Raw genomic sequence first — 26,597 nt, 5'->3', positions numbered from 1 at the left:
GCCGAGGCGGGTACGCCTTGAACTGGTCGCTAGCCAATCACAGGGCACACATAAGCAGTCGCACTCACATTCACACCTACGGGAAATTTGAGTCTTCAATTAAACAAGTAAAAAAAAAATAAAAAAATGAACGTACCTCTGGAGTAGAAGTGTTGCCAATTCTGTGTGGCTTCAGAATCCTTCAGCTGCCTGAGACCTCGTCGCTCTGCTTGTTTGCCAGTCTTATGCCCGCTGCTGACAAACGAGGGATGGGTATTTTTTTCTCTCTCCAGAGGATATTCCGCCACTTTCTGCAAAGCTCCTGAAGCCCAAGCCTAACAGCCTGCAGGGATGTGCCCGCGATTGTTTTTTTTTTTTTTTTTTTTTTTTACAGACGACTTTACTCAGTCATTGACTACTATCAAGTCATACTGATGCTTTGAACAAATTGTTTTTTTTTTTTTGGAAAAATGCATCCTACCTCTTTGTCATGAAAATTGTTCCATCCATCCATTCATTTTCTGTACGGCTTATCCGGCCGGGTGTGCTGGAGCCTATGCCAGCTATCTTCGAGCGAGAGGCGGAGTACCCCCTGAACTGGTCGCCAGCCAATCGCAGGGCACATATAAACAAACAACCATTGGCACTCACATTCACACCTACGGGCAATTTAGAGTCTTCAATTACCCTTTTTGGGATGTGAAAGCCGGATGTCCTAACCAGTCGTCCAAAGTGCCACCTATGAAAATTGTTATTCTCATAAAATTCTGAACAATAATAATAATAATTAAGTTTATAAAATGAAGTTTCTCACTTACGTCAACGCAATACATCAACTCTGACTGATGTCAAATTTGGACTTCCTGTAATTACAGTCACGCGAGTAAAATGTGTTCACATAATGCAATGTAATTATTGTAAAATGACTACTTGTAATATTCCAACTAGGGTCGCCAAATTAGAATTTCTCCTATAATTCTCGGGAAATTGCCATTTTCCTCCTTTTTTTTCCCCCCACGTCATATTTTAACAAGTACATAATTGCCATCAAATTCCAACTTTTAATATATTCTTGTATATTATTTCCCCCAAAATATTTGACATTACAATTTAATTCTCATAAGTACCTAATTGTTGCAAAGTTAGAATTTTCTTTTGATAAGTTTTTGTGAAATTGTGGCTTTCGCATAATTCCAAATTTGCCCATTATACATTCTTGTGAAATTATGCCCCCCCCCCCCCCATCATTTTTTTTCTTATAAAATTACAGCTTTATTCTCGTAGAAGTACATTTGTGTCCTAAAACTATTTTCTTGAAACATGACACTTTTTGAATGAAATCTCTCACCCAGTAATTCTATAAGATCTTTGTCATAATGATGTTTAAGTGTGTAATATATTTGGAACCAAATCTGAATTTAACTTCACAGGGTCTTCATGGCGCAACCTTGAATTTGGCCCATTTCTGCTTTATTCCAGTTATGGAAAGTTTGCAACGCTGCTGCCGCCCGTCATACGGCCGCCGCGCTCACCACAAGAAGAGCGAAAAATGAGGCGTTTGAAACAAAGACCATTTTTTATTCGTCTTCTTCTTGTTTGTCCAAGCATCATTTACTATTGCTTACAACTGAGATGATGACGTTGTTGTTCCTATTTAGCTCCTGCCGTCAACAAAAAAGCCAAAGCGAAGCCTTCCGAGGTTTTCTGTTTTCTGTTAAAATCATAAAACTGTACTGACGCTGATGGCGGAAGACCTCAAAAAAGAAGCGACTGCGTTCATTCGGTTGCCGGCACTGCACGAACCAACGTTGCTTTTTTTTGTTTTTTTTCTTCTCTTTTTCTCCCCGTGAGACGATTGGCACGACGAGCACGTCAATTAATCACATGAAAATCTCAAAACAATGTAAACACGGATACGTCGGCACGTTAGTTCATTTCTGCTCCAGATTACACAAAAAGACAATTAGTAAATATTCGGAATACTTCATTGCATGTACAGCGTATCAAAAAAGTGACGTCATCGTGTTTATTCTTGTGCAAAATGCTTTAGTAAACTAGAATTTGGCATTTATGAGAAAAAAATCATACACGGATTTCCGAAGCCACCGAACGACATGGAAAGCCTTTTCAGCATGTGCTAGTAGTGCACTCTTGGTCCTTCACTAGTAAGACAATTCAGCGCACGAGTACATCTATCCATCTTAACTGGTCATGTTTTTTCCGCACATTTCTGCATACTAGTAGCACTACTTTGGCCTACTAGTAGGACAACTGCATATTGCTAGCGAGGCTCAAATACTAGTGGGCATTTTGGTGCTACTAGTAAGGTCCAAGGCGCTAATAGTGCATGACACATGCCTACTAGTTTGGGTCTAGCAGTGTTACTAAAACTGCAACCGAGTCATTCAATCGTTTAAATGATGGCAAAAAGGCTACTAGTACATGGACCTTAAGCTGGATATGGTGCAAATGCTGAAAGTGCTTTGCGTCGCTCCCCCAATTGTCGCTAGTTGACTTTTTCTCGGCCAAAGCAGACAGCTTGATGATTGATCAGCGTAAGAAATGTAACACCGGCGACGACAACGGGACGCCTCATGAGGCGCGCCTGCACAAAATGTCCACATCGCGCGCATGAAATCAACAAAATGGCGGGCGACATGGCCGTGCATCAGAAAGCCGTCGATTACGATGCGATGACGGCCTCGAATTTGCATATCGCGGCTGGCTACAGGTTGAAGCAAATATCGCTGTACGCGCTGTACGTTATCGGGACGAATTCAGCAGCAGCAAATATCGATAATGTGCCAATAAAATTAGCTCCTCCGGCGGAACGCCGTCTTTACAGCATTGCTGTACGACTACTACAATACTGAAGTCACTAGTACACATTGCAGGCTTTTCTGTTATGATCAATTCCGTAGATAAAGTGGTGCCTTGAGATACGAGTTTAATTCCTTCCGTACGCACTCGTGTCTCAACTCATCTGAAACGAACAAAACAAATGTCATCTGTTCCGCCCCCCCCAGAAGAAAACTCAGCATTTTTCAAGCGTCTTTCTTCAAAAGTAGCAATCTATAATGTTATACTTCATGAAAACCTTGACATTCTATTTGATTGTTATTTCTATAATCAGATAGTTTGCGCATCATGATTAACTCTTTCTGGTGTGCACGACTTGGCCACCGGGTGGCAGTAGAATGCAGTCATGCAGATAAAAAAAAAATAAACTGTTTCACAACTACTGTGACTTCAGTAAGCTGCAGTAATATTCGTCAGTTTTTGGCGGATGATAAAGACTATATGCCTGTGAGTCATTTTATATTGTCTGTCTACATGTGTTGCTGCACTGCTCATGTATAAACTATCCATTCCTTACAACACCACCACACGGACGCCATTTTGTGTTGGCATTAAGCTCGTGAACTAGAACTCTGCCAAACCACGGCTCGTATCTCGAAACACCCGTAAAGTGGCGTCACTCGTATCTCAAGGCACCGGCGTACTTTCAAACGTGTCGCACACTCAATACGGTCGATGACTCTCATATCTCACTGGATGCGTTTTGATGTACCTGTACTTGTGTCCAGCGAGCGTACATACACAACTGCAAGTACGTACAGGTATATGTTGTCATTTTCCAGAAAATTCCACGTTGTGCTCCCACTAGTGGCGGGTCGGTAGAAGGCTCACATCTTTGCTCCTCCCGCGTGAACTGATCGACTTTGTAGCTCGGTAACGTCAGCGTACTGTCGCATAAAATTTCACGCCCACTGACCGCAATGGCTGGAAACTTTATAAAAAAAAAAAAAAACACAAAAAAAAACCAGCTGCTTCTCAGCCCGGATGCTACAAACCTTGCGGAGGCACAACGGGACATGCGTGTTAGCATCGGACCTAAGCTTGCAACCCTTGGGGGACGTGTGATGGAGAGGAAGAGGAGGAAGAGGAGCCTCGCAGACGTTACAGGTCGTCGTCGCCGATGCCCTCGAAAGCGTAGTTGCCGTGGAAATCGATGGCGCCCATGTCGTTGGCCGAGTTGGAGGCGCTGATCCCTCGCAAGGACACCGAGCTCAGCTTGGTCTGTGGAGTTCAGTGGCGGGAAACGTCATTAGCGCGGAATTGCGGCGGCAATCCTCACGTCGTATGACTTCACATTTTTTATGGCGGGAAACGTCGTTAGCGTGGAAATACGGGCAATTCTCACACGTCGAACGAGTTCACATTTCTCATGGTGGGAAACTTCGTTAGCGTGGAAATACGGGCAATTCTCGTGTCGAACGAGTTCACATTTTTTATGGCGGGAAACTTGGTTAGCGTGGAAATGCGGGCAATTCTCACATCGTACACGTCTAATATCGGTTGTCAGCTTCTTGACAAATAATAATCGACATCAGTCCCGTAAAAAACACATCGGTCTCTCTGTGGAACGGACGCCGAGGTGACGGCAGACAATTCAACTTATCGTTTCGTTGACCAACAAACTCGTTCACTCACCGTCCGTCGTCCTCGATCGCACTGGCCCCGCCCACGACTCGTTCACCCAATTATATTCAGATACCTTACAAGACTCCAAAACTCGTTAGTCGCTACAATATAAAATTGTAGTCTGTGGGTCATTTTCATATAATTTGATGAATAACGGTAAAAGTTTTTTTGTTTTTTTTATTTAGCAATTTTACTTAGTTTTATATGGTAAATGTCTCCTATGCTGGAACGGCCACACTTGAAGTCCTATTTGCAAAAAGTTAATGATGATTTAAAATGTTGAAGTTGCAATTGAGATAAATACACAAATTTCATGGCAGTCACGTGCGAGATTTCTTAAACTTGTATGGGAAAGATCACAAACAATGACAACGATGGAAATATCGCCGCAGCTTTGTTGACAGAGCGAACGGTGCTGGCCCGGCCCGCTGAAATACGCTCAAGACAAAAGTGCAGAACGCTTAAGACGACAGCGCCGTAGCAACCAAGTGAGTTTCATAGAACCAAAAATGTCATTAGCATCTTCAGAAAACATGATGCAAATCATGAAGTTTCATTTGAGACACGTAATGGTAAAGACATTTTGGCATTAAAAGTGGACAAAATATTACTTTAGGGGGAAAAAAAATTTCTCTTATCAACAATTATTAGCTATCGAATGGTAACAACTGCCAATAATTCAAATACTCATAGCAGTCAAATTAAATGATTGTCAAAAAGAAATTCAGTTGGGTATGTCTATTGTTATTGATCAAATTACATGAAAATGGAACATACGATTAAAAAAACATTACAGGAATGCTTTTCACTAACGTATTTTAGCAAAACCGCAGTTGTGTTGGTTGGGGTGTTGCAAGAGTCTTATAAGCTCCGACTGTTTGTGGGACCCCGAAGGCATCTGTGATTTGCGATTGGATGGGTGAGTCGGGGGTGGGGCCAGTGGAAGGAGGGAGAGGATTCTGAGCATGTGTCTGCGGGCTAAAGGCTGAGAGGAATGCTATGCTAGTTGGTTGTTTTCTTGGGGAAAATGTACATTTACAGTATATTAGTACTGCCAATTCTGTAACATTTTAGTTCAGAATAGTGTCTTTAGCATTCATATGCAATTTCTACAGAACTTGCATTTTCTAATGACTTAATTACTTTTATCGTCCTTACCGATAGTTTGATAATCTGCTCACAGCTCTGATCAGGAGAGTCCTGCATGGAAACAGAAAATCAAACAATCAAGAAATCTAATCAATAAGTAAATGGATGTGGGTGTTGTGGTGGAATGTTCCATTTCTCACCAGCAGTGGGGGTGATTTCACAGCTTGCTGACAGTCGGGCCGCTGCGTGGAGCCATTGTGTCGTTTCCTTAACATCTGAGCCAATCACAAAAGACAAAAAACAGGAAATTATTTTTACAAATATACACACACAAACATGCATACATACATACATACATATAAATATATACATATACACTTAATATGTGTATATCTCAATATGTATACTTTACCACTTGGAACACATTAAAATTGCTAGTGCAAGTATATTTATTATTGCAAAAAAATATATTTACCACACTTTAAAAAAGTTTGAAAAAAAACTTGAAAGCATTTGTATTATTGCAAAGAATAATACATTATGAATGATTCATATTTTGTTGTTGTTCAAATAATCCCATTACTACTATAGAAGATACTAACGACATTCATGTGTTTGCGATGTTAAACCATCGTATTTACTGTATGTTTTCATCCATTGCTCGACTGACACATGGTACGCTGGGCTGGCAGAATCTTTCAAATGATAAAGAAACGAAGACCATTTAATTCGCGTGCTCAGAATTAACGATATAAAGGTCACACCGATTGATGAACTAAAATCTGACGAACCTTCTTGATGCCGCCGCCCGACTTCTTCACCATCAACTCGTCCACCATCGACTGAAGGCAGATGCTCATCATGATGGCCTGAAAGCACAAACAAACAAACCACACAGTTGAACCTCGGCTTAGCGAGTTCATTTGTTCCGTGACCAAGATCGCAACGCAATTGCCTCATCTGTTCCAGCCCTCCCGCAAAAAAAACAAACAAAACACCACAAATGTGTTTTCAGGACGAAAAATAGCACTTTAGTGTATAAAAGCGTAACAAAAGTGAATTTAAAGAAATGAATTGGTTTTATAAAGCGTAACTACCATACATACTGTAACGTCTAACCTCATCCAAGGTATAGAAAGTCATCTTTCTGTTGTTATTGTGTGAAAAGCAAAAGAGGCGAGCGAGTGCTCTTGACCTGCTGGCTGCTGATGGTGACCCAGCGCAGGCGGTCCTTGCTCATCAGGTACTCGAAGGCCAGCTCCAGTTTCACGTCGCACTTGGCCGACGGGCACGGGCCGTTGGTGCTGCTCGCCATCGGGACTTGCTGCAAAATATTCATCATAAATCGGACGGCGTCAACGAGAGCGTGCGGCGGTTGCTCATTTGAATTCGTGGGCCACATTGACACCAATTTCATCTCAAGTGGACCAGACCACAACATTCACGGCTTAAGGTATAAATAACAACTCTTCAAAATTTGTCCCCATTGTTTGATGCCATTATTTAAAAGTACCTTTGGAAAATATTCACATGTATTATCATCTTGTTGCAAATGTTATGAACAATCTGAAATTTCGTAACAAAAATGATTCAAATGTCAACAATATTATGAATTCGTTTTTTCACTCACACGTGCAATATTTGTACCGTTTACAAAACATTTTAACTTGACAAATTTCCGCATTGTGAAATCTCGACACCCTCAACGTACTCATCACATCGTACAACTCAAGTTTTCAGAAAGCACCTGCAGGTATCCGTAAATGTATACAACAACAACAAAAGGGTTCCAGCAAACCAACCTCTTTTCAACTGAAGCTGCTGACTGAGATTTTGCAGTATTCAAGGTCATAATCTACTTGTACAGGAGGTGAGGGAGGTTATTTTCATGAAGTGTAGTGCAAAGGTGCTACAACAGCATTTTAATGAAGTAGGTGTACTTTGCCATGTCTTGGACTTCACAAGTGCCTCAACATCGGTCGTCAAATCCTCAGTAACAGGGAATTTCAGAAGGTCAGTTCAGTGGTAAGTGGTCATCAGTGCACCCTCCGGGGGACAAAGTTAGCAACAAGCTACTTTTCTTGAGAAATAGCAGCGAATGTGCTCTCTAAACCCACGGGCCAAATTGGAGCCCCCGACGGGCTGGTTCTGGCCCGCCGGACGTACGTTTGTTGTAAAGCTCCTCCTTCGGGGGCAAAACACCTGAGGCGGAGTGGATGCCAGATGGAAATAAGAATAATGATGTTACTAAAGGCTGGAAAAGTACATAATACTGATATACCCTTAGGAAGATAATCACATTCAAATTAACCACACGCATAATAATGATACTTTGACTTTATTGAATGTTATTAATTGTAAATAAATATAAAAACTCAATGAAATAAATCAAATACGTACCGCATTTATGTGTACTTATTATTGTTATTAGGTTTTTTTTTTTTTTAAATAGCATTTTATTATGTCAAATTATCAAAGTATTAAAATAAAAAATGCTCTCAGATTAAAAATGTTTGTATTCAACAAGTGTGCTTTAAATGGTTAAGATTTGTATTATTGGACTCACTTGATTATTATACATTTTTGTCACTATATGGTATGTTACTGATTTTAAATACGCAGATATTAGGATATAATATTATTTTGGTGGGATAAAATGGTACATATTTTAGATGCACACTAAATTGACTGTCTGTCGTACTAGAGCGGCTCCAACTACCGGAGACAAATTCCTTGTGTGTTTTGGACATACTTGGCAAATAAAGAGGATTCTGATTCTGATTCTGATTTTCTAGCCTAAAACATTAAAAGCAGTTAAAAAATATATAATAATAATTGAAACCCCTATTAGAAGGAGGGATTACTGTATTTTGAAGGCTTAATATTAGCCAAGTTTCACCGGAGGCAGCGGCATTCTCGTTGATGACTTGTCGGAGCCTGACAGGCGCTCGGGACCCGTGCTCCGTCTCGGCGCCTCTTCAGAATGCATTGCGGGACCGGGAGCTGAAATAAACGACGCAGCTCTCGCTTTGCGTTTGCTTAATTATGCAGGGCGGGGATGACGAAGGAGGCGGACGAGGAGGCGTGACCCAAGCTCGGCAAAAACAACTCGCTGTCGGCCTTTGACAGCACGGGCGCGTGCCAGGTGGGCCGTTTGACGTCTTGAGAGGTGAGATGCAGCAGACGCGCGTTAGACAGACACAAGCACACAACATTGACACATGCGCACACGCAAACAAAGATACACAGACACATTAGACACACATTTAGATAATAAAATCATTTAGACACACACACTAGCGCGCACGCACAAACAGACACAATTGACACGCACACACACAGTACACACAAACAAAGATACGCAAGCACATTAGACACACGTTTAGATAATGAAATCATTTAGACACACACAGTAGCGCGGACGCACACACACACTTACGGAGGACGTGACTCTCCAGCAGCGCATACGCGTGACCTTGAAGCTGCCCTCCTTCATCTGCTCGTTGGGCAGCTTGACGTGGAAGTTGAGCTCGTTGTTGCCGGCGCCCACGATCACTTGGCAGCCCTTCTCGGGGAAGTCGGTGGCGCACGGGTCGAACTTGATGTAGCCGTAATATTTCAGCGTCTGGCCCAGGCGGATGAACTGAAGAGAGACGGGCGGCACGCGCACGCTTTTGAGAGGACGGAGAGATGACGTTCTTGAAGCACCCCGTCTACCCCAGTTTGGGGTGGAGTGTTTTTCCCCCTCAAAGCAGTTCGAATGGTCGTCAATTATCCGCGGACATTATATTATATTCCTCCGTGAAAAGCGTGGCTCCGCTGTATTCCCCGCCTGTCCCCAAAGTCAGCCGGGATATGTCGTAGGCCACCCACCGCCCCCCGATGAGGACAAGCGGCCCAGAAAACAGATGGCTAGAGCCGTGATTTCCAACCTTTATGGAGCCAAGGAAAAATCTCGCAGCACAGCCACAAACACAAATGTCACAAAAAGTGGATAGCCCTCGTATTACTGTATGTACGTCCTGCCACCTCATAGAAGAGCATGTATATTTGTTCTGTCTGTCACGGTGCCTCACTGGAATAAATAGATGAACAAGGATACATTATTCCTTGGAAATGTGATAATTACCCACGGCACACTGGTTGAGAATCACTGGGATAGACGGATGTCTTACAAAAGCAAGTAGTTTGACTTTTTGGGGGTTTTATCATGTATTTCTTAACTTGGCCCTCTATCAGTTGTTTTGATCTCCTCCGGTACTTGCAAAGGACAATGGAAAGACTCAAAACAAAGCAGTGTGTTGAATGAGCTTACTTCTTTCTTGGAGCCTTTCTCCTGCAGGGACTTGAGCTGCCTGCGCTGGTCTTTGGTGACGAGGATCCAGCCTCGCTCGATGTCCGACACCGTCTGGTTGGACACGCGTGACGACAAATGGACTCCTTGAACAGTTCTTCCAACAAAACCTGACCTTACCTGGGCGTAGAGCAGGTTGAGGCCAACTCTGTTGTCCATGACATCGGCGTCGTACACCGTGTCCCAATAGCTACGCAGAAACACGTGCAAACTGTTAAACATGCACTTCTCGCACAATCTTGTCACTTTGCACTTCAGCGTGCACAAACTTTCCAAGCAGCGTTCCTAATTTTGCCCTCCCTGGCAGTGTCGTACGCTGGGGGGGTCTGTTAGTCATCCGGCTTCCAACTTTTTGTCGGTTTCGCATTCCATTTTCCTCCGCTCCCCCACATGCGCAGCAAAAGTAGGTCAGGAGGACTTGTAAGAGTTCCCTTGAGGCGCAAAAGCTCCTCGGTGTGCGTGCTGCGGTGGAGGTGAAGACCATTTTGCCCCCCATTTGAAGGAGAGCGCAAAGAAAGGACTGCACTACAATTGGATGACAGCATTCCCCCGCTATCCACGGCGCAGGCACCGAGCCCTGGCAAAACTCGGCCAGTGATCGACGCCCCCAAAAAGTTAAGATGGCCTGGAGATGGCGGCAAAGCACAACATGAAGCTCCTCAACTCACTTCAACATAGTTCCTTGGCACAAAGAAGCCACGAAGCAATACACTGGTGCCTTGAGATACGAGACGAGTCGCCCGATTTATGAGTCGTTGGGGCGATTTTTTTGCTTTGACTTGCCAGCTCAAACTTGAGATATGAGCGCTGTATGGTGGCAGTGAACTCGACTCACTTCACAACAAGCTGGGCAAATAGTGAGCGAATCTTCAAGCGGTTTAGAGTCTCTCCCAGCTGAAGTTTGGCCGGAAACTGAACAAAGACAACAATTGAACAACTTTGCCTTAAGAATTCAATGTTAACACATAATGGAAAACGCCACTGACGGGCTAACGGTTAGCATCGATATAACGGATATTTGAACACAAAGGATTAAGCAACAAATGTAGACAGACAATATAACAGGTATATCTTCTTTATCTATGTGAAAAATCTACAACTATTACTGCAGCTGACTAAATACCTGAGAGTAGTGGTGACTCTTAAGCCCGCCGCACACCGCGGGATGCGGTCCCACCGGATTGGACCGGAACATTGTTAAAAACAAAATGACAGTTGGAAACTCACACTCGCACATTGAGTGATTTGATACACGGATGCCCTGAACAGCGAGCTTGTATCGACTTTTGAGGCTGCGCATATTGGACTTTAGCACATTTATAAAACCATAAAAAGATAGAGTGAGCATCAAGGAAGCCACAGAGAGAGGACTTGGGCGAGAAGAAAGAGAAGCGAGCATCAAATCTGCTTACTAACAGAAAGGTGGACGCTACCTTTTCCGTAAGAGGATGTGGAATTGTGTGCTGTGTAGGCTGGTGATGGACACATAGGGCAGCTCAAACTCCTGAAGCTTCCGCACGACTACGACAAAAACAGCAAAGAACAAGCTCAAGACTCTTGAACATGCAGGACAGGATGATGATGATGAGATTTGTGTCAATAAGGACAGAAATGTTTTCCAAATAGTAAGCGCATTAACTGAATTGTTGGTCAGTAGACAGAATTCAAAGTCAAACTATAAAGTGGAATTTTGGTTGAGGATTGCACGTGAATGCTGCAAACCTGAACTGAAATGGAGAAGATTTTGAAACATTTCAAAAGTAAACTTACAGTAAAAAAAATAAAATCAAATGAAGAAATATATTAATTTTTTAGAATGGTTTGAATCATGAGAAATTCTAAATTTGACATATTTCTCCACTAATTTGAAAGCTGTTTTTTGAGGTGGCGAAAATGCGGAATTATGGGAAAAGTGGAATTAGTGGAATGTGGGGTTAAAAAATTTTTGACGGAGAATGGCTTGCTCCTCAGCATTCACACATTTCACCATTGTGTTATTTGAAGTCTGAGTAAAAGTAACCTTGTCCTTCCTTAACGCAATTATCTGTCCATGAATGTCTCAATGGCTTATGCATCTCCTGAAGAAGATAGGCCAAAACCACATGAAAGAACAGAGTGTGCAGAACATTCCATTTGCCTTGATAAGTAACGTGCAATCTTATTGTTGATAGTGAATACCAAAAGTAATGAATGGAGCTCCGATTGTGTAACGGGCTGTTGCCGTACGTGTTGCGGAACGTACATGTAAGGCCTCCATCTTCTCCTTCATGGACAAGGAAGAGACTGAAGTAGGCCACGAGGTCTTCGGGGAGATCCAGTTTCGTTGCGACAACCTTCAAGTAGGGGGGGGAAAAAAAATCATAAAAAAATAAATCAACATATAATTAATTCAGAGAACATCACAATAATAATAATAATAATAAACTCAAAAAAGACAAGACTGCTTACATCTAGCACATCCTCCGTCTGATCGGAGCTCAAAACGTTAACCGTCACCTTCTGACCGTTAGACAGGCAGATATCCAGAGCAACTTCCTCTGTCGGAATCTGCTGAGTCTCCTGTAAGAGTCACAAAAGAGGGTGGCAGGTTAGCGAGCTCGTGTCAAAGATAAGAAAGGTGAGAGAGGAGGAGAAAAAAAATATGTATATATAAATGCATTCAAACCAGAATTGTCTATTTTTATTTCAATCTGATTCAAAACACCAAAAAGGAACCTGCTAAATTAAAAAATAAAAGGAAACAAGGAAATGTAGCTTGGAAACACAGCTATATCCTCATGTTAAGGAACTCCTCGGTTTTAAGAACCTTGAAACGTCTGATGACGAGACCCCCTGTATCGGTCGATTTGGCATTCATGTACAGTAAAAATAAACATATGTGACCCGAGTAACAAACCTTGTGAATTTGTCACCCGTTTTCTACTGTAATGGCAAGTAATTGTGACATTTATGTAGGGTTTAAGCTACAAATCTGTGGACCTAGTATACATACTTGTGGAACACCACCAGTGTCTATCAACAGGGAGTTCTCGGTTCACGACGGCGTTCTGAAACTACCTCTAGTTTTTACAGTATGTAAAGTACAGTAGTTATCATTTGGGGTACAGGGATGATTAAAGCTTAGCGGTTTACAAAGTCTATAGATTGTAAATGTCAGCTTTACAGATGGCACATCTGTCCTTCAGACAGTGTGTATTGTGCTAAAGACGTGTACTGCCATGCATCCCGGTATTAGTCATAATAAAAGGTAATTGCACATTTTGATGACATTTTTAGACGCCCGTCCAGGTGTAAGGCAAGAAACGAGGCACCGACCTGCTGTGCTTTTCTCAGGAAGCTGTTGAACAAGTCGCTGGCTCCAAGCAGCGGGTCCTGGCGCACTGTTGAGGAAAAGAGACAAAACACAAACAAAAAGGAAATGCGACAGTGAGTCAAACAATGCCAGCATGCGAATAGTGAACGGTGTCAATGGGCGCACGTTCAATGAACTTGAAATGATTAGAGACTGGCAAACCCTCCATGTGCACTGTGTAATTATCTCCTCTGATAAAGGAAGCGTGACAACATGAAGACTGAGGCCTTTAATTCAAACGCCGCCAAGCTTTTTGTTCTCTTGTGTACGGTTTCCATTTTTCCACGTATAAGCCATGATGTAACCGAGGCAGCCTTTCGCCAGGAGCCGCGCACACTCGCAGACTACGAGCAAATACGGGCTCCAACAACGCCTCCTTGTTCGGCGGTGGCGGTCGGCGCCGAGAGGATTAAAACGGACCCGCTTCGGCATCGCCCGCCGCCAGCTCTGCAAACTTGTTTGTGCGCGCACGACGTCGAGCTTAAGGGTAATGTGCTTAAAAAGCGCAGATGAAAGTCCACTTTTGGGCGCATGAGCGTGACGGCAAACACGGAGGAGGTATGTTTACTGGAAACAAAAACCCAAAAGTACAAGCACACGTAATAAGAGAAAAGGAAACTACAGCGGTGCCTTGAGATACGGGTTTATTTCCTTCCTTGACCATGCTCGTAGCTCCAAACACACTTCTCACAAATCATCTTTCCTTATCGAAATGACGGGAAATTCCAGCACCCAAAAAACAGCACTCCATAAACATATACTGTGTAAAAGGTAATGACAATTAAATACAATTAAAATAGAATAAACCGCTTTTGTCACACTTTCTCCTTCGATGCACATTGCGCTGCTCATTCTGGTATGTGTGCCTTGGCCACCTGGGGGCAGTATAAGATAGACGTACAGATATTCTTTACCGGAGACTCAGCTCTTCTCTCGGCTTCTCAGTATTGCAGAATAGTCGTTCTTCAGAGAGGATAAAGAATATATGCCTGTGAATATTGTTCTATTGTCTGTCTACATGTGGCGCCGCATCGTTTGTGCTCAGATATCCATTACTTAAAGGGCCACGCGGTAGTTTTAAATACAACAAAAACTTGGTTTCTGAGGCGTTTTTGGGCTGGCCTCATGACGCACGCCTACCATTTTCATCTGGCGTCTTTCATCAACTGGCTTCAGATGGCGGAATTTTCTGGAAGGGTCCTGCAATTGACCATTCATTCATCTTCCTTTCCGCTTAGCCTCACGAGGGTCGCGGGCGTACTGGAGCCTATCCCAGCTATTCCACCGTGCCGCCTGGAATTGACCAATATGACACTAAAGTGGCCCTTTCAAAATAAAATGGCTTTTGTTTTTACTTTTTCATGGGTCTACACATGTGATGGACATGGCTACTAAAGCTTATGTTGCTAGCTCAAACTGTCTTTGGGGGCTGAATTTCCTTGAAAAGACGCTTAAAAATGTCTAAAGTGACCCTAAAATGGCCGCATCAAATCAATATGACGGCTTAACTGTCTTTTCGGGGATGGGTCCTTGGGCCTTTTTTGTGGATACAAACTTTTAATGTGCTAAGTGAAAGTGGCAAGGGGGGGGAAACAAACCGAAATCAGTCACACTAGAAAAAAAATCAACTTTCAGTTGTTGAACCTAAAAGGTTAAACTAAAATTACAGCCTTCCCAGAGATTTTCTTTTCTTTTCACATTGGTTAAGATTTTTGTTCCCCCCCCCCCCCCGCCCCCCCCTCACTCTAACCAACATTGGTGTTGACAAATGTTCCAAACTGTAACTACATACAAGCGTATGCATACATTTGAGCAGAAGCCACAAACTGTGTGTGTGTGTGTAAACAACTCACCCGCCTGCATGTATTTCTCCAGCTGCTCCCGCCTCTGCTCCACCTCGGTGGGGGTCAGCGTGAAGATCTTCTTTGGAGGGAAGGAAGGCACCACGTTGCTTCCGTATTCCTTCTTGATCTGCGGGCACACAAAGCCGACGACGTCAAGTCAAAATAGGATTTTGAAACCCGCCCTCTGTCCCCACGGCTAAAACAATCTGTGAACGTAAACGTGCGCGTGATTAATAATTGACAGATTCATAATCTGTCAATTCTTTGTTTTCGATTAATTGAATAAAACAAGCTTTTCAATTTCTATCCCTTTATTCAAAAATAGGACAACTGACAGTGCACAAAATGCACAAACATAAATTGTGATGATTCAGTTGCTGGATTGGTCCCCAAAATGTCAGAAAATAGGCACAAATATTTAACATTAGTTTCCAAAGAAAAAGCAAAGGTTTGCAAATGTCTTACTTTCATTCAGTACAATCAGTAGGCCTTTTTTTTTTTTCCAGGGGTAGGGGGGGGGTTGGCAACCCCAGAAAATGCTTATTGGCAGTTCCGCCCCTACTTATTCAAGAAATTTGGGGGTTAATTTTTTGTCTTCTTTGTCAATCCAATTAGAATAGGCGTCAATTATCCGCAGATTTTGGCGATTGGCGGTCCGGCCCATTCCCTATCCCCCGGCAATAGCGCGGGTACCCTTTACTCGTTTTTCTGGGGTGGTGAACATTTGCCCTACAGCACAGTTAGCCCAGATGACGAAATGCGCATATAGCTCCCCCCCACACGCGCACACCCTGTTGCTAGGCAACTGTCAAAAAACGATGACATGGACACGAGGACGGAGACGCTCGCTTTCTTCTCACGCAGCCAAAATAAATCTCCCTTTATGTTCCTGTTTACATCCACGCTGGGAAAAATGACATCATTTTAGCATTTGACAGAATGGCGAGCCAAAGGTTCTGCTTTTGTACACTGGACTGTGTCTATTTTAAAAAAAAGAAAATAATGGCTGCGCGTATGAAAACACAGCTACCGAAGCAACAAATGGCGCACTGGCAACTCAACGTTCGCCCATTTTAGCCAATCAGAGGCCTGAAGAAAGTCAGGCTCGATGATGACCGCCTTCCGAATCATTCACTTAGTCCGTACTCCATAATAATCATTTTAAAGGCAGTGGCGCCTTGAGATAAGAGTTTAATTTATTCCATGACCAGGCTCGAAACTCAAAACGCTCATATCTCAAATAATCTTTCCCACTGTGTAGGAATGTAGGAAAGTCCATTAATAATCTGTTCCAGCTCACCCCCCAAAAAACTAAAATGTTGTTTTAATGTATATTTTAATGAGGAATAATTGCACTCCATGATATTGAACTTGATAAAAAAATACAGTCATGACAAATGGAATGAAACAGTTTGTCACACTGCATCAATTGAATGTTCAATGTGCTGCTTGTTCTGGCGTGCCCGCCTTGGCCACTGGGGGCAGTATAAAACAGAAAAGCAGATATACTGTTCATTGAGACATCTCAACTCCCCACAGCTCATCAGTACACCACTAATATTAGTCATTCTTGGCAGAGGATAAAGAATAGAGGACCGGTGTACCGTTATATTGTCTTTCTACATATGTAGACACAGTGAGCGCAATATATAGGACATTTTAACACGCGAGAATAAATATATTCTCATTTATTGAGATGTACCTGTACAGGGGATAACCCTTAATCCCGGCAACAATTTCAACAGCCCTAAAAAAAAATGTGAGAAAAGCCGACAACTTACCTGCTCGTGGAGGCCGAGGAGTTGGCTGTAGCGCACCCGACAGTGCAGAACGCCGTTGACGTGAATGTTGTAAGCCTGCGGGAGGGAGGCAAGTATGCGCTGATGTTAAAATTGCTTTATTAGGCATGGAGATTATCATCTCTTCTTTCACGCGTGTGGTGAAGCCATTTCTGAACAATGCACAAGGTCAGCGACTGTGCTTCGGAGAAGACATTTTCGCCTGTTCCCGACTTTCATGAAGTCCTCCTGGTTGTTAACGGGTTCGAGGATTGCCAAAGGCAACAACACAGTACAGTCAGCGGTGCCTTAAAATACGAGTTTAATTTTGCTGTTCCGTGACCATGCTCAGAACTCAAAACACTCGTACCTCAAATCATTTCCCCCCTTTGAAGTCAATTCAAAGTGCCATTAATCTCTTAATGTTGATGATTTTGCTGCTGGTTTGCCCACCTGGGGGGCAGTATAAGACAGACAGATGGATATAGTGTTCATTGAGACGTCTACACTCCTGTCAGCTCATCCTTACAGCACTAATATTGGTCGTTCTTGGCAGAGGATTAAGAATATAAGGCTGTGAGTATTGTTATATTGACTGTCTACATGTGTTGCTCCACCTTTTGTGTTCAAAATGTCATTGCTGAAAGCTTTATAATGCCGCGACTTTCTGCGTCTCTGCTCATTTTTGTGCGGTTCAGACGCAGGACGTACATCAAGCGAGACCCCTCCGGGGGTATTCTTAATGCAAAGCTGTGTGTTGGTTTTCAAATCCCACCCGCCATCCTCTTTGTTTTATGTCTACTTTGACATTAAACACTCATATCTGAAGTCAAAGCAAGAAACTTTTCTTGGAAAACTACTAAGTCGTACCTCAAGGGACCACACAAAGCTAACATCAAAATCCCAAACTTGAGGAATTCTTCCTCTCTAACGCTGTCCAGCTTCTTGCTTTGTTTTCTTGAAGAGGAACCACAACGTTAGCTTTCAGGAGGGGAAATGGACCGTGCAGAACATTTTGCAGCCAAACACTCCTTCCTGATATCACATTGTGCAACAGACCGCTGCTACTACTACTGCATACATAGCTGCTGAGTGAAATCACCGCGTGGACGCGGCGGGCCAAACGTCTGAAAATCAAAATACCAAATGAGTCAGGCCAGATTCTCCGGAAAGCTTTGCGAAGGATACCGGAGCTCGATAAAACCTCTGTAATAGACCACGTGTTTATGAATGTTCGTGCGGCGCCAGAATCTCTTGCAAGGCTCGCAAAAATATCCCATTTGCTTTATAATTGGCTCTTTTGCCTGACAAAAATGGAATTGAGAGGCGGTAAAAGAGCCAAGTGCGGAGCCACTTTGGCTCGAATTGCGATCGTCGCCCACTTTTTGTTTGAATGACCAGTTGAAATGAAACTAAAATACACACAATTCCGTCACTCAGAAGCCTCGTTGCACTCGGACGAACGAGAGCGATTAGTCGTTTTGTTTTGGGGGGGAAATATTTGTGCTTGCCGACACGCACCGACGACAGGAAGTGCATCCTGCATGCTTGCAGAAAGAGGCCATTTCCCGTAGGGGGGGGGTCGAGGGACGACGTGTACTTTTCATCTTCTCGACCGCCTATGTCAATTGAATGTTTAGAGCGAGACAGAGAGAGATGAAAGAGTGCAGAGGAGAGCTGAAGGAGCCCGAAAAAAACACGCGTAAAAGGGCAGGCAGGAAGGAAGGAAGGAAGAGTGACTATGCACATTATCGCTTTTACAGTAGAACCTCCAAATAAAAAAAAATCATCACTTGGTTTGTCCATTTTCTGCACTGTCAATTTGAAATAATGTCCTGTTTTGGAATGAGAGTTGCAATTTCTTATCCATTTCACCAATGAATCCAAATAAATAATTGCTCATTCAAATAATCGTTACTTGCAGCCCTAACGGGCATATATTCTTAATAGACACACTCATTCACCTGGTGCGCCCTTGTCGCTTTACCAGTGCACTCCACTCATTGCCTTACTAGCGAGGACCGAGAGGGGACTAATACTGAATACATTCTCAAACGGCTTTCTGTACTGCCCCTTGTTGTGAAACGCACACTCGACCAATTAGGTGATCCGCTGGTTCCCAAGTACAAAGAGCTCATCTCTTAGCACGGCCAGCATGCAAAGTCCGTCCCCGAAGCTGGCTCACCCCGACGGTCATTGCAGAAATGTGGCTAAAATTCACCTTTGTTTTGTTTTTAGGTCTACATTACTCGCACAAAAACGTATGAGCCTATCGCAAAGGCTGTTTGGACTGCAGGATGGAAAATACATCTGTGACGTAGATGAACAATGCGAATGCGGCAAGATTATTTATTACAGCGTTGCTCTTTTCATCCCCACAGCTGACAAAACAGCAAGAAGGCCAAGCAGCAGTTCCCTCACAACAAAACTCGTCGGTAATCCAGTCCATAGCACGTCTTTAAGAAAGATTATCACGAATATGCTGAAGTAGATTCCATAACGCAAAGACGCCTGCGCAGCGAGGTGGCAGCAGTAAAGCTGAAGTCCACAGTGATTCCGTGTTATGCTGCATTTTCTCATCAGATTGCTTTATTCGTTTTCTCATATTGCTAGCTGTTTTACAGCAATTTTGACAGCTTTTTCAAGACCAACGGAACATTGTGTTCTGTGCTTATTGTCTTCTTTCACCAGCAAAAAAAAGTTCTTTCTAGCCTTTTCTGTTGCTCAGTTTATACCATACATACAGTATAAATACTGTTTGAGTGTGAGGTGCCTAAAGTTGTCCAACTGAAAAGCTGAGCTGATCTCAAATCCAAAGCAATGCAATGTCGCCATCTACAGGGATCTTTTCGTCATTACAGTGATTTACAAACCCGAACTTCACCGATAAGCTGGATGAGATCCTCTTCCACGCTGAACTGTTGAAAAACTTCCTTGACAAATTATATTCATCCATCGATGGCAATAAACAGTCGGATTCCAGTCGGTGAATAAAAAACACCCACAGCAGTGAATGAGTTAAACGCTATGAGTGCCAAATAATAATTGCGGCTACCAAATCTCAGCAAGAGGCTTACCAAAACATGCTGCCTACACAGCAGATGTGGCATCTGCAGAGGTGGATAGTAATGTGCTACATTTACTCAACTAACATTTGACACAAACTGTACTTGTCAGAGTACTTTTAAATTCACCGTACGTTTTACTTTTACTTGAGTACTTATGTGAAGAAGAATCGATACTATTATTCCGTTATAATGCTCGACATGCCGCTCGCTACTTTTATTGATCCATTATTGCGTGCACGATCTATTTTTAGACTCCATCTTTGCCTTGCGCATAGGGCGCCCTTGCGCCAATCCAACGTGATCGCTAGTGTCATTTGACTCCAATTCACCAATCAGATGCCAGAAGGCAATCACACGACCGCACACAAAGCCTTCACGGGCCAATCAAAGTGACTCATTTTTATTGGGGGGGGAAAACAGCCTCGCGAGTGTTTACTTTACAGACTCCGAAAAACAACAGCTTTAACATGCAGCGTAGTCTTAAATTGTGACTGCCCAAACTTGGATATTTCAGATGACTTCTACCTCGAGAAAAAAACAACTTGCACTAAGTTGCAGATGTTTCTATTGTTGGCAGTGCATATGGCAACATTAGCCTTATTTTATGCTCTCTCTCTCTCTCTCACACACACACACACACACACACACACAAAATGCTTGTGTTGTTGTTTTTTGGGCACTTAAAAATGTAAATGTTGGCAGGTGTTTATGGACTCACATATATTCTTATTTTTTTATTTTATTTGACATTCATGCTCAGATTTTATTTTATTTTTTTAAATAAATCAGAAGTTACTCTACTCTTACTCTATTTCTTTTTCCACAGAGTACTTTCTTACTCAAGTAAACATTTGGAGGACTACTTTTTACTTTTACATGATTCATATTATTCTAAAGTAACAGTACTCTTAAGTACAATATTTGGCTACTCTACCCACCTATGGGCATCTGTAAAGCTGAAATCCACAGTGATTCGATTTTTTTCTTCTTCCATGAATATAGTATTTATCAGTAACAATATTAAAGCTAACAGTAAAGGGGTTCCGAAGCACAGTTTGTCCGGGAATTAATTTTTTAAAAATAAAAATCCATAAAATCAAGTGTTTGTTACGTTTTGAAGGAAATTGTGTGTTACAGTATGTCACTGAACGTGTCACGCGATCTGCTCCAGCTGTTTTCCATTTAATAGCTGATCTCATGCTGCATTTAGCGTTAACTTGAAGTTATTATCTTACAAAATAATAATAATAACAGCACAGGTATGCTCACCACGTAGGTAGATCCATTTTCTCCCGAACGAACTTCCGTTTCGGGTATGGAAAAATGCATGTCTAGCTCCAAGCCAGCGGTTCCTGAACGCCACCTCGATTGACGACGCTCAAGACGCCAGAGTTGTCCAGAATTTCCCAAATTAAATCCAATGCACCAATTCCACTGTAGTGAGGCTCGAAGGTGACTCGAGAGGCGAGGGAGGCATCCAGCTCGCTCGTGTCAGGCTGCGGGGGAGGCGAGCTAGCATCCACCTCCGTGAGAGCTAGCTTCGACATAAAATGGAAAAAAAATGGAAAAACTTCTCCCACGTCAGTCGTAAACTTTTCAAACTTCCACAGCGGACATGCCGCGAGTGTTGAGTAACTCCACTATCACCGCCGGTGACGTTAAATGGTCTTTTTAAAACTCACTTTTGGGTGGTTATTGATTTTAAACGCGTTTAAAAGGCTAAAACGTGACGCGGTTGACTTAAGCGAAGCAAGCAGATGTCGCTAACCAGCTGGTTTCTACAGACTCGATGGGAACAACCATTCACGATACAAGAGGGGGGAGACACTTGGACATTTTAGTTTGAGTAGGAGTAGCCCCTCGCCTTCTGTAGTTGCCTAATAAACATTTGAAAATGTATACAAAAATCCAATTAAATCCGTATCAAAACGCAATGTGACGGAAACAGTCATTTTCAACGTGCTGTTCGGTGTCGTAAATTGGAAGAGTCCTGGCTCAGACTATTTCCTTTCCACTCGGGGGTGCTTGAACCAACAAAGGTTGAAATAACATTAGAAAACGGCGTATCTTCCTCTTGTATCGCCACTTAGGTTGAATCTAACTTGTAATAGTTATATATTAGCTGTATTTACTTGGGTTAATTTAAACCAATTGCTTTAAGTGTCCTCAAATCGCCCCATGTTTGTCTGGTGCGACCCAAAGTGACAGCGGGAGAAGGCGGCACATAGGTGTACGGTTAAAAAAAAATGTTTTGTACTATTATTATTATTATTGTTGTATATTTTGCTTTACAGGTCAAGTCTAACACTGACACGTAAAGCAGATATATAAATATATTTCATAAAGTTAGCGTTTGGGAAGCTTCCAGTCACGTGTTTGCTACTGTATAGTCACGTGACCTCAGTTGGTTAAGAAAAATGAAAACTGGGCATAACCAGCTGAACCCTGCGCTGTTTGTTTTCATCCTTTATTTGTGCATTTACCGCAGCCGCCAACAAAACGAGCCGCAGGTATCACCCAAAATGGTTATTTGGTTTATTATGCTATTAGTATTGGCCGTTAAAACGGAGTAATAGCGATTACAAACCTATACTACGCGCTTTCGATACGCGCATGATTGATAAGCTCTTGTTTTGGTGTTTCTTAATAACACAGTAATGATGGCTAATGTTCTCAGGTATGTCAACAATGCAGCGGGGCGGTGCTGAATGGCTCCTCGGTGGGTGAGTTTTGCTCGTCGTTCGCGGGTCGGGTCGCCGGACGCTGCTGCCTGGGGAATGAAACGAGCGGCCGTGAACGCATCATCGGGTAGGCCTGCCAATGTCGCGCTACGACGCCCAGTGTCAATAAATACGGTGTTTTATTATTCGGGACTGTGTGAAATGCGACGATTACACTTTTGCTACTACGAATGCCTTCTGTTTCGGAAGCCTTCAATCATTTTAACTGAGCAGCCACCTGCTAATGGCACGTTCATCACTGTGGGAAATACGACGATTACAGCATTGCCTGAGTGATCCGACCTACGAGTCGACGAGCCATCGTTCAGCTGAGTTTTCGCCTTGACTTACGAGGAGACATTTTGCATGCGACCACTGTATGTGGCAGTAAACTCAACGTAGCGCAAGCAGCAGTTTGGCAGATTGCGAATTTCAAAAAATCTGCATCAAGCGGTTTAATGCCGCTCCCAGTTCAAACTAAACATAAAACAAAGGGAATCGCACATTGTGTATCTAAAACAAACCCACAACTTTGCCTGCTAACACGTAAAGGGGAACGCCATAGACAGGCTAACGAATAGCATCTATTTGGCGGTGTTATAACACTTTAGGGAGCGGCTATTTGATCACAAACAGCGCCACGAACACGTGTAAACAGACAATATAACAATACTCACGGGCATATCGTATTGATTCTATTCCTTTGTGTCTGCACGACTGTATCTATCCAGGAGTCACGATGAATGCATGAAAAATGCATAAACTGTTTGTTTACATTTGACTTCATTACGCAATCAGGCATTACTACACATTTTGATGTGCACGTTTTTCTTCAGGCGGCACGGTGGGTGGGCGACTGGTTAGAGCGTCTGCCTCACAGTTCTGAGGACCGGGGTTCAAATCCCGGCCCCGCCTGTGTGGAGTTTGCATGTTCTCCCCGCGCCTGCGTGGCTTTTCTCCGGGCACTCCGGTTTCCTCCCACGTCCTGAAAACATGCATTAATTGGAGACTCTACATTGCCCGCAAATGGTTGTTTGTTTGTATGTGCCCTGCGATTGGCTGGCGACCGGTTCAGGGTGGACCCCGCCTCCCGCCCGAAGATAGCCGGGATAGGCTCCAGCAGCCCGCGACCCGCGTGAGGAGAAGCGGCTCAGAAAATGGATGGCCGTTTTTCTTTCATTTGCCTTCGTTGAGCGACGGTGCCAAGAAGGCGCGTCCTCCGGTCGGACAGTGAAGGACGCATTCGTGACTGTGGAAAATATGACTTACACTTACACTTTTCCCTGTGTAAATACGTGATGTCGTTGCATGAATTCATCGTTGTTATGTAATTGACATCCAAGTTGTCTATGCTGAATTTCAACTATGATTGCGTTATGACATGCATTTAGGAACGTAATGTGTTGTGTTTAGGCTGGATTTGTCCAATTGTTCCTTAACTCACGTGGACAATCTGCAGGAAGCGTCAGCTGCTTTCATCATGTACGCATGAGTCCCATTTTTTCATACCTGACACAACATGGACTCGTTTCACGCGTTCCTTATATGTAAATGATTATTTTTGTCATCTTTTTTTTTGCAGCGATCTGTCAATAAACTCAATTTTCAACATGAGTGACGCGGCATTTCAAGGATTTAGCAAGTTAAGTCACTTGTAAGTACAACAGTGTATTTATTTATTTATCTATTTATTTTAAACTAAATTACAGTAGGTATTTTTTTTTAAATACAAAAAAATGTGACTTCATGTTTCAGGATTTTGCCCGCACACATGGCCTGCCCGGGCGGGAATTCTTCTTGGGAAAAGGTGGAGCTAAAGGAGGGAAAGCGCCTTTGCAAAGGCCAGAGGAACACGTGCAAGCAGCCTGGGAGGACGCGTAAGTTGACACAATCCAAACCTCTTTTGAATAAATACGACAATCGATAGAGATCTCCGTCGGCAGCTGCGAACTGTCCGGGGTACGCCCGGTGCGGTCCGTACGGGCCCGGCTTCTTCGAGTGCAGCTGCGCCGACAACTACCACGGGTACAAGTGTCTGCGGGAGGTCTGTTCCTTTCTCAGTCTTTCATATTTTCGACGTTCTTTTCTTTTTCAATAAGGCATTCGTCCGTATTGTCGCCAACAGGGGCAGTTCCCAACCCTCCAGGTGTTGGGACCTCTGGGAGCCTCGACATTTGTGCTTTCCCTCCTGCTGTGGCTCACCCAGAGGCGAAAGGCCAAGGCGTTATAGGCTCTGCCCATGATTAGTTGTATGTGCGTTCATCTACTGAGTGAGCGAAAAGGGAAGTACCTATCCTGATACGTAAGCGATTCTTAGCTGGTTTTTAGTGTCACTGTCATCTCGCAATATTTGAAAAATGCATCTGACCTCTGACTATGGTTTGTGTAAATTGTATTTATTTTTTAAACATATTGACCCAGCTCTGTCTCAAAAAGAGGGAAAAGGTCTGCATGACAATGACAATGCTTTGTTTTCGCCATGAAAATCTTTTTGTGCAGTGCTACCTTGACGTATGACAGCGTCCTCTTTTCATAGGTCAAAATAATCTGAGTTACAAACGCAACAGCAATCGCTTCGTATGTAGTATTCAGGAAATTTGGGTTTGTGCTGGTGTGAAAAAGACGAGAGGCAGAAAAGCACGTCGGGATTCCCCCAAAATGCTTTTTGTTTATTCAAGTTGCTTCTAGCTTTTAAAGGTCAGTTGACAGCAGCGCTGATTCGTTCATACATGTCTGAAAAATGAGAGCACGCGTTGCCTCGCGTTACGTTGACAAAACAGCATCCCGCATCTATTTGTCGGCATTACTGCAGCACTTTTTAGCTATAAAAAGATTGTATTTACCTACTGCTCCACTAGACTTGTTGCCATATACACAACTATTATGTTGGGATAATTTGAAAAAATAAATAATAATGAAAACACTTGAGACAATTTGGATGTGCTCTTTTCTTTTTTTTGGGGTCTTCCTGCCAACGTGTCGAATCGGGACTCGCTATCGCCAGATCCTCAAAATGAAGCGACTCAAGACTCGGTGCAAAACAACATGTTGGGACCTCCTTAGTAATGACACTTTCAGGGAAAAGTTCATTTCTTGACTTTCTCTTTGATGACGTCAGTGCAGTGCAATTTTGATTAAAACCACCAAACAAACAAAACAAGCTGGTAGTGTTTTAGGGGGTTGGAACGGATGAATGGCATTCCATCCATTCATTTTCCATAGCACTTCTGCTCACGCGGGTCGCAGGTCGCGGACGTGCTGGCGCCTATCCTAGCCAACCGTAGAGTCTTTTGGGGATGTGGGAGGAAAGCGCAGTACCCGGAGAAAAGCCACGCAGGCACGGGGAGAACATGCAAACTCCACACAGGCGAGGCCAGATTTGAACCCGCAACCTCACAACTGGGAGGCAGACGTGCTACCGAATGGCATTTCAAAAGTGATTTGGCACGAGTCAATTGAGCATTGGCCACGGAAGGAGTTCAACTTGTAAGTCAAGGCAGCGGCGTATTGTGAAGCCGTTTAGCTTTTACGTAAACACGACCGTCGCGTGTGGCGTTTATCGCTGGACGTTCAATAGAATGCCCGCAGTAAATGAAATCCGCAAAGTCACTATAGAACTGTGTAAGTTATGTACAAGCGTTTTAATACCCATTTGTGAAACTGCACTTTGGAGAGGTGAAAGTATTTCATTTGTCCACTTGAGGGTGCCATCCACACACGACACAAGCACACAACAATTGGGCGTGCCCTGCTTGCATGACGTAAACAATAGCCCATGCGGGCGGATATTGTGTACAAATGCGATTTCCTGGGTTAACCATTTGTACCGTTTCTCACACTGACAGTCGTGGCAATGTAGTCAGCAAAAAGAATTATGGGAACCCAGAATAAGTTAAACTACAGTGTTAGAAAATCAAGTTAAACGTTA

The 26,597-nt window shown here is 43.2% G+C and overlaps 2 protein-coding genes across 5 annotated transcripts; one reads left to right on the top strand and one right to left on the bottom strand.

The window, feature by feature from the left end:
• Positions 1–1,536: 1,536 nt before the first annotated feature.
• snx17 (sorting nexin 17) lies at positions 1,537–21,908 on the bottom strand. Of its 3 annotated transcripts, XM_061754062.1 has the most exons (15): positions 21,219–21,877; positions 16,885–16,959; positions 15,113–15,230; positions 13,223–13,287; positions 12,356–12,466; positions 12,150–12,240; positions 11,341–11,428; positions 10,028–10,097; positions 9,869–9,961; positions 8,993–9,196; positions 6,749–6,877; positions 6,345–6,422; positions 5,754–5,828; positions 5,623–5,664; positions 1,537–4,059 (listed from the first exon to the last, which is right to left on the bottom strand). In XM_061754062.1, exons 1-15 carry the CDS (start codon positions 21,276–21,278, stop codon positions 3,940–3,942), a joined length of 1,419 nt encoding a protein of 472 aa, XP_061610046.1. In that variant the 5' UTR covers positions 21,279–21,877; the 3' UTR covers positions 1,537–3,939. The 3 variants fall into 3 exon arrangements, with proteins under 3 accessions (XP_061610046.1, XP_061610045.1, XP_061610047.1); XM_061754061.1 differs by having other exon boundaries at positions 9,869–10,097; positions 21,219–21,879; XM_061754063.1 differs by lacking the exons at positions 1,537–4,059; positions 5,623–5,664; positions 5,754–5,828; positions 6,345–6,422; positions 6,749–6,877 and adding an exon at positions 7,876–8,714 and having other exon boundaries at positions 9,869–10,097; positions 21,219–21,908.
• A 405-nt stretch (positions 21,909–22,313) lies between these two features.
• atraid (all-trans retinoic acid-induced differentiation factor) lies at positions 22,314–25,592 on the top strand. 2 transcript variants are annotated; one of them, XM_061754008.1, is made up of 7 exons: positions 22,314–22,459; positions 22,627–22,757; positions 24,083–24,151; positions 24,252–24,323; positions 24,425–24,546; positions 24,613–24,713; positions 24,795–25,592. In XM_061754008.1, the coding sequence occupies exons 1-7, from the start codon at positions 22,367–22,369 to the stop codon at positions 24,897–24,899; spliced, it is 693 nt and encodes a 230-aa protein (XP_061609992.1). In that variant the 5' UTR covers positions 22,314–22,366; the 3' UTR covers positions 24,900–25,592. The 2 variants fall into 2 exon arrangements, with proteins under 2 accessions (XP_061609992.1, XP_061609991.1); XM_061754007.1 differs by having other exon boundaries at positions 22,345–22,474.
• The last annotated feature ends 1,005 nt before the right edge of the window (positions 25,593–26,597 follow it).

This window comes from Phyllopteryx taeniolatus, chromosome 18, assembly GCF_024500385.1.
Source record: "Phyllopteryx taeniolatus isolate TA_2022b chromosome 18, UOR_Ptae_1.2, whole genome shotgun sequence".
Classification (NCBI taxonomy): Eukaryota; Metazoa; Chordata; class Actinopteri; order Syngnathiformes; family Syngnathidae; genus Phyllopteryx; species Phyllopteryx taeniolatus.
This window is presented reverse-complemented; position numbering and strand designations above follow the sequence as displayed.

What these genes read in the sequence shown, in the direction of transcription:
- snx17 (XM_061754061.1), bottom strand. Translation starts at nt 21,278, where the DNA reads ATGCATTTTTCCATACCCGAAACGGAAGTTCGTTCGGGAGAAAATGGA. An exon ending in TCCTCGGCCTCCACGAGCAG is followed by an intron (nt 15,231 to 16,884) that starts GTAAGTTGTCGG and finishes GTGTGCCCGCAG; the next exon opens with ATCAAGAAGGAATACGGAAG. An exon ending in GCTGGAGAGTCACGTCCTCC is followed by an intron (nt 6,878 to 8,992) that starts GTAAGTGTGTGT and finishes AATATTTTGCAG; the next exon opens with CAAGTCCCGATGGCGAGCAG.
- atraid (XM_061754007.1), top strand. Translation starts at nt 22,367, where the DNA reads ATGAAAACTGGGCATAACCAGCTGAACCCTGCGCTGTTTGTTTTCATC. An exon ending in GGCCGTGAACGCATCATCGG is followed by an intron (nt 22,758 to 24,082) that starts GTAGGCCTGCCA and finishes TGTTGTGTTTAG; the next exon opens with GCTGGATTTGTCCAATTGTT. An exon ending in CAAGCAGCCTGGGAGGACGC is followed by an intron (nt 24,547 to 24,612) that starts GTAAGTTGACAC and finishes CTCCGTCGGCAG; the next exon opens with CTGCGAACTGTCCGGGGTAC.